At 61.2% G+C, this 7,529-nt stretch overlaps 1 protein-coding gene across 1 annotated transcript; it reads left to right on the top strand.

Annotated features, from left to right (window-relative positions):
* The first annotated feature begins 3,971 nt into the window (after positions 1 to 3,971).
* Positions 3,972 to 6,296, top strand: CHRNA2 (cholinergic receptor, nicotinic, alpha 2 (neuronal)). Its single transcript, XM_009329861.1, has 3 exons — positions 3,972 to 4,096; positions 4,510 to 5,617; positions 6,171 to 6,296. Exons 1-3 carry the CDS (start codon positions 4,062 to 4,064, stop codon positions 6,294 to 6,296), a joined length of 1,269 nt encoding a protein of 422 aa, XP_009328136.1. The 5' UTR covers positions 3,972 to 4,061.
* The last annotated feature ends 1,233 nt before the right edge of the window (positions 6,297 to 7,529 follow it).

Genomic DNA, 7,529 nt, shown 5'->3' with positions numbered 1-7,529 from the left:
TTTCCAGCACAGCTTTGCATCACCCAGGGCACCTCCTTCCCCTCTTCAATATCTATCAGAGCTTTGGGGAACGCACGACATCCCCACTCGTGTGACCCTATAACCCAGCTCGGAGCGGGAGCAGCTCCCCCAGCCCACCCCGTACTCTCCGGTATATTTAGATATCTCAGCCAGGAGAGGCACATCCATAATTTTCTCTTCAGCTCGGCGCAGTGGCCGGTGTTTCTCCTCCCGTTTCCCACCCCCTCCGCCATCCGCGTATTAATCAGTTGAAAACTGCGCAGAAGATGATGATGAGTTCAGGAGGGCTTCGTGGTTTTACCGGGCCAGGGAGGACTTTAAGCCAAAGGAGCTTCTTGTTTAGCAACATCAGTGCTGGGCTGGGAACCTCTTTCTCTTCGGGGATGAAAGCAACTGCCTCCCGGAGAGGGGAGACTGCTGATGGGGGCACGGGTCAGGTGCGGAGGAGTCACCTTGTAAGCAGGAGCAGATTTTGGAGCCTCTGCAGAGCAAGTGGTTTCTCCCCTTGCAGAGATTCGCTTTGCTGGGGAGGGGAAGCAAACACATCCGTGGGAGGGTGGACGGGTGCAAGGATCAATGGATGCGTGCATGGATGGGTGAACGAACAGATTCATGGATGCGTGGATAGACGCATGGACGAGGGTGGGTGGTGAAAGGATGATTCCTCTTCTCAGAAGTGAGCGCTCCTGGAGAAACCAGCCCCAGGAGCCCGTTCGGGGCAGCGCAGTCTCTTGGAGCAGCTGAGATGCTTCCCCCTCCCTCACTCTCAGGGCACGAGGCAGCTTCAAGTCGGGGAGGGCAGAAGGATGGTTGAAACCAGTTATTTTCCGGTCACCCCAGTAATGTTTGGAGCACCGGGCTCCATCTCTGCTATTAAATCACCCGGGGGCAGACCTGGGCTCCCCATCGCTTTAACTCACGGGGTCCGGCCGCCCGGCTGCGACCGACGCTGCCCAGATTCGCGCCCTGCCTGCCTGAGGAGCACTCGTGAGACGGGGAGCAGATGCTTTGGGGACATTTTCCCCTGACTCTGCCATGGTGGCAGCTCGGATCAGCTCCAAGCCCCGCTCCGCGGCTGGGAGCGGCTTTGAGGCGACCACAGCGGGACCGTCACCTCCCGGACCCGCGCCGCGGTGGCATCGCGGTGACAGTGCCCGCTCTCTGCTGTCTTTCCAGGAATGAAATTTGGGGCAGGCAGCTCGGCAGAGCATCCCAGACCACGCACCCACCCTGGCCTGTCTGTGTCCCTGCTGAGGCTCTCCCAGCCCATGTCCAGCTCCATCCATGGCTCCTCCAGCGCTTGCTAATGGTGGGGACACGCAGGACACCCCGTCAGAGGTCCCCTATGGTGGCTTTCCCTGCTGAGCCTCCTCTCCCACCACCATCTCAGCTCATCGCTCCCCCTGGTCCCTCCTGGGGGGCTTTGCAAACTGATCCAGGGAGTGGGTCCACGGGGGACGCTAGTACAAGGAGGATGGGGCGGCTGTCCCATGGCATCGTCCCTCTCGTCGCGTGGTGCTTCGTCACCTTCCAGACGGGTAAGGGCAGCTCTGGCTTTCCCTGGGGTACCTGAATTTCCTTCACTTGAGCCTTGCCTTCCCACGGGTGTCACCCATTGGGACCCTGGGGGGGGGGGTAAATTTGGGGAGTGGGGAGGGAAAGCTGAGGGGGCTGTGGAGCGTGCACATGGAAAACCATTTCTCTCCCAGTTTACCCCCATGCAGTCTCTCAGCCCCCCCCAGTCTCCAGGCTGGCATCATGTCCTCCACCACGCGCCGTGCTAGGACGGGGTTTGTGTCTTTGCAGAGCAGCTTGACACCACCCAGACACTTGGGTGGGGGCGGTCTGCTCTGGGTCATCCCCCACAGGGGATGCACCTCTGGGACCCCAGATCCATCCTGTGCAGGCTAGAAATGTTGGAGGGACAGGAAAAAAAAAGGATTTTGCTTCCACCCCCCCATCGACGCAAGACCTCCCAGGAGCAGGGCATCTTGCTTGTCCCTTCACTGGGGACCAGCCCTCCCCAACACCTCTAAGACCCTCGAGGCTGCTCAGAATATCGTCCCTGGCCAAAGTACAACAACCGGGGCCCCTTGCTGGGCTTGCCTGCCCGGGGGGTGAGAGCTTACACGGGACATGGGAGATGCTGTGGGGCCGTACACCCATCCTTCTTCAGGGCAGAGCCACCCGTACAACGTCTCTTTGGTTGCACATCACTGTGCAAAGCCCTCCCTCCCTCCCTCGGCCTCCCTCGGCTTGCTGGTGGAAATTTATGGGGCTCTGCAGCGAGCAAGGACGGCCGAGCGATGCACCGCAAGCTGTGACAGCACCGAAAACCAATGCCAACAATTTCTAGGCAGATCAAAGAGCGTTGCCCTCCTTCTCAGCCCTGTCTCCAGCCCAGCCTGAGGCATGGTCTCTGGGCAGGCTGCAGCTCTCCCAAGGACTGGGTCAGCCTCCACCTTGCAAAGCTGAACCAGTTAGCACCAGTAAGAGCAGCTGGAGGGGACTGGGAGAGGGACCTCAGCCACCCAAAAGTGGGGTTTTTCTCAGCCAGCATTGCAAGGTTGACCTTGCACCGCTCTCTGCTCCCCGGGAGGAGCACGGGGCAGCCTTGAGGGGGCTAATTTCCCTCTCCCCATCCCAAGGTGAGGTTTAGCATCCCTGCCTGCTGCGGCAGAGAGGGGGCTTGCTTGGAATGGGAGGCAAAGCCGGGCAAAGGACCGGGACATCCTGAATCCCCACCCAGCACCGAAACGCAAGTCAGCAAGCTCTCCTCCGCCCCATCCCCGTCCCCATCCCCACCCTCATCTCCCCGCAGCCGCCTGCCTGCAGGAGCAGCTGGGCAGCCATGCCGAGGAGCGCCTCTTCAAGCACCTCTTCACCGGCTACAACCGCTGGTCACGGCCGGTGCCCAACACCTCCGACGTGGTCATCGTGAAGTTCGGGCTCTCCATCGCGCAGCTGATCGACGTGGTGCGTAGCCCGCCGGTGGAGACCCCAGTCCTGCATGGTGTCTGTCTTTTCACCCGTTGGTCCTACCGGTCTGCCAGACCAGGGCCTGGGACACTGGCGCGAGGTTGGGTTCGGGCACCAGCAACCTCCTGGCCATCGCCCGCGGGTGACAAATGACCCGCTCTGTCTCCCCCAGGCCTCCAACGAGCAGGGGGGTCTGCACCCCCCCCCCTCCATCCCAAACCCTCCCTTCCCCTGACAGCAGGAGAGCATCAAGGAAAACTGCAGCTCTCCATCCCTGCCACGTCCTTATCCGCCATCTACCTGCCCCGAGGCACCTCTGGGTTTGCCTGTCCATCCATCCCTTGCTCATTCCTCCCATGCGCACCCACCTACCCACCCGTCCATCTATCAGCCTATCCATCAATCCATCAGTCCGTCTGTCCGTCTAGCCATCCTCCCATCCACCTATCCACGGGACGGTACATTTGTCCATCCATCCGAGCGGCTCAGAGCTGTACGCTGCAAAATGCTATTTCTTGCTGCCATCTAGTGAGCAGATATCGCGGGGAAACACAGCCCCTCCTTGGACTTGTACCGGTACCAGCTGCTCCCAGGAGCTGAACCCCAGAGGCAGAGGGCAGAAAGTGAAAGCAGTAATTTGGGGGCCGATGCGTTGACGGGACAAGCCCCTGGGCTCTCTCGGCCTGTCTCCTCTCATCTCTCCCTCTTTCCCACCGCAGGATGAGAAGAACCAAATGATGACCACGAACGTCTGGCTGAAGCAGGTAGGAGCCTGTTCCCTCTCTGGGGCAAGGGCAGGAGCGTGCCAAGGAGGGCACAGCATTTGGGGCAGAAAGCCCCTGCCCAGGGGGGGGCTTGGTGGCACCTCCACGGTGCTGTTCCTCGGAGAGATGCTACCAGAAGAGGAGGAGGAAGGTGGCATTGGGCAGCTCGGTCCCACCAGACTGAGGGCCACCTGGCGCCCTCCTCTCCGTGTCTCCCTCCAGGAGTGGAGCGACTACAAGCTGCGCTGGGACCCGGCTGACTTTGACAACGTCACCTCCATCCGTGTGCCCTCTGAGATGATCTGGATCCCCGACATCGTGCTCTACAACAAGTGAGTGGAGCTGCCAAGATGGGGCACCCCTTGGGCCAGATCCATCATCCCATCCCATCCCATCCCATCCCACCCCATCATCTCATCCCATGCCATCCCATCCCATCCCCTCCCAGCAGCTCCCTGGCACTGCCAGCCCCCACGGGCCTCCTCCTCTCCATCCCACCCCACTGGTAAGGATGTAAATCAGTCTGCATCCCTCTCCCCATGTCCGGTGCTCACACTCCCACCCATCTCCATGCTCTGGATGATGCCCAGGAGGGTGAACCCCGCAGAGATGCACGATGGGGCCACAGCTCCTTGATTTGAGGTCAAGGCTTATACCAGCCCTGAGAGCTGAGGGAGCTCCTGGCCCTATTTCTTGGGGGAAACCCTTCATCCTCCTCTGACCTTCCACCTCTCCACCCTTGCAGTGCTGACGGGGAGTTCGCTGTGACCCACATGACGAAGGCCCACCTCTTCTCCAACGGGAAGGTGAAGTGGGTGCCACCCGCCATCTACAAGAGCTCATGCAGCATCGACGTCACCTTCTTCCCCTTCGACCAGCAGAACTGCAAGATGAAATTCGGCTCCTGGACCTACGACAAGGCCAAGATCGACCTGGAGAACATGGATCACCACGTGGATCTCAAGGATTACTGGGAGAGCGGCGAGTGGGCCATCATAAAGGCCATCGGCACCTATAACTCCAAGAAGTATGACTGCTGCACCGAAATCTACCCCGACATCACCTTCTGCTTCATCATCCGTCGCCTCCCGCTCTTCTACACCATCAATCTCATCATACCCTGCCTGCTTATCTCCTGCCTGACTGTGCTGGTCTTCTACCTGCCCTCCGACTGCGGGGAGAAGATCACCCTCTGCATCTCCGTCCTGCTTTCCCTCACTGTCTTCCTGCTGCTCATCACGGAAATCATCCCATCTACCTCGCTGGTCATCCCTCTCATCGGTGAGTACCTCCTCTTCACTATGATCTTCGTCACGCTCTCCATCATCATCACCGTGTTCGTCCTCAACGTCCACCACCGCTCACCCAGCACCCACACGATGCCTCACTGGGTGCGTAGCTTCTTCTTGGACTTCATCCCTCGCTGGCTCTTCATGAAGCGACCTCCGGCGCTGCCTCCCCCCGAGGGGAGCGCGGGGCAGTACGACCTCCCGGGGACGAGGCTCAGCACCTCCCGGTGCTGGCTGGAGACCGATGTGGATGGCAAGTGGGAGGAGGAGGAGGAGGAGGAGGAGGAAGAGGAGGAGGAGGAAGAAGAGGAGGAGGAAGAGAAGACATACCCCAGCCGCATATCCCAGGCAGGCTCCCGTGGCCAGGGCGCCCAGTGCCGCTATGACTGCGGGCGCCAAGCTGGGAAGACGTCGGGGGGCTCAGCCCCCCGAGTGCCCCCCAAGGGGGAGGAGGAGGAGGTGGGCTCGGACCCGGGGCTGATGCTGTCCCCCAGCATCCTGAAGGCCTTGGAAGGGGTGCAGTACATCGCGGACCACCTGCGAGCTGAGGATGCCGATTTCTCGGTGAGTGGGTGCCCCCGAGGGCTGGGGGGTGAGGAGGGGGGTCCCTCACTTGTACCTCCACGGAGGGGTCCGTGCTGGCACCCCCGGCCTGTTTCCTGGCTGCTGAGGACCCAAAGCCAGGGAGAAAATCAATGACTACCTCCTGGGAGGTGCCCGGTCCATGGGTTCAGTTGAGGGTTCCTCCAGCTCCCGTCCCTGACGGCTGCGGGGATGTTGGAGGTCCCTCTCCTGCCCGTTCTGTCCTGCCCTCGGAGAGCAGCGATGGCCCAGCCTGCCCTGCTGGGACCCGGCTCAGGGGCTGCACCCCTACTTTTAGCCAGTTGGTTTCAGAAAACCCTGGGTGGGATTAGCTCTGCCCCAAGTAGCCTCCCTGGAGAGGTCCATCCCCCAGCCCTGCTGCTCCAGGGATTTCCCGAGACACGGGGTATCTCCTCGCCCTGAGGCAAACGGCAGAGGCAGAGGAAGCCCCGGGTGGTCCCCTAACTCCAAGGGGTTCTCACAAACGGGGGGCTGCATCCTCTGCCCGCACTCACGGCCCCTCTCTGCTCGGCAGGTGAAGGAGGACTGGAAGTACGTGGCCATGGTGATCGACCGCATCTTCCTCTGGATGTTCATCATCGTCTGCCTGCTGGGCACCGTGGGGCTCTTCCTCCCGCCCTACCTGGCGGGGATGATCTAGGGGCCGGGGCAGGCTGCGGTGGGGATGGTGAGCGATGCACGCTCCCTCCTCCCGGGGAGCGGGCACAGTGGTGCCCACCTCCAGCCGGACCCTCGCCTCTCCCTCGGAGGACATGGTCGCAACCAGGGAGGACCCTCGGATGGGAAATGCGGGGTGAAGCAAGAGCTGTGCCGAGGGGTGACCTGGGGATGGGGAGGGGGGCCGGCTGCCTGCCACCCTGCCCAGGGCAGTTGCAGCTGTCCCGGCATCGAGGAAGGCACGGTACAGCTTCTCCATTGATCGAGCGCAGGCTGGAGGCATCTCGGAGAGGCACCTGCTTCTTCAAGCTGCTGCAAGTCCTACCCAAAACCCGAGAACTGCATCTGGTTGTGACTCCAATGCGCTGGGCAAGAAGAGGGGACCTCACAGCCGCTTTAGGACGCATCCTGACCGCAGGGTGCTCAGGACCACAGGCTGGCACAGTCATACATGACATGGGGCAGGCAATAACGCTTCAGATGGTCCGTGCAGAAGGGGTACAGCCGTGGGATAGAGGTCCCCGCTCAGCCGCATGGCTCGGGGGTCTCTGCTCTGCAAAGCCCAGCCCAGGTACAGACCCTCCTGCAACCCGCCGGCACAAGCAGTCGCTTCCACGCCATCCCACACCGGAGCTCAGAGCAGCAGGGAGATGGGAACAGCCAAACCAGAAATGTGGGTGGCTTGGAAGGGAAAAACCACCCTGCAGAAGGGGATAACCCACCCATCCACGGCCAGACGGCGCCCATGGACCCCGGGAGCTCAGGGGTGCTGCCTCGCGCCGAGGCTGGCGGACTTGGCTGGCGCAGGGGGAACTGCACTGCCGAGGTCCATCCCGAGCAAATCCTCCTCTCCATCCCACGTCAGGCCCCAAACCGTCTGGCTCTGATGACTGCTGCAACCCAGCTTTTAATTTATAGCTTCCACATAACCTAAAGGACCCATGCTTACGGAGCATCTACTCTCTTCTTCCACGCCCCGAGAGACACCAGGTTTTTCCCGCAACGTTTTCTCCTCCTGGAGACCGACCCATCAGGGTGTTGGATGCAGTCTGAGAGGTTTCAGAAAACACTTTGTGCTTTCAGGAGTGAAATGGGGCGGGATAAACAGTGCCACGGGGGGACTTGCCCGTCCCGAGGGTGTTGCAGCCGCTCATGCAGCCTGCGGTGCTGGCAGGCTGGCTCGGGGGGGGACTCACGGGGCTGAGAAATGGGGAGG

The sequence above is a fragment of the Pygoscelis adeliae genome, unplaced genomic scaffold, assembly GCF_000699105.1.
Source record: "Pygoscelis adeliae isolate BGI_AS28 unplaced genomic scaffold, ASM69910v1 Scaffold1378, whole genome shotgun sequence".
Classification (NCBI taxonomy): domain Eukaryota; kingdom Metazoa; phylum Chordata; class Aves; order Sphenisciformes; family Spheniscidae; genus Pygoscelis; species Pygoscelis adeliae.
This window is presented reverse-complemented; position numbering and strand designations above follow the sequence as displayed.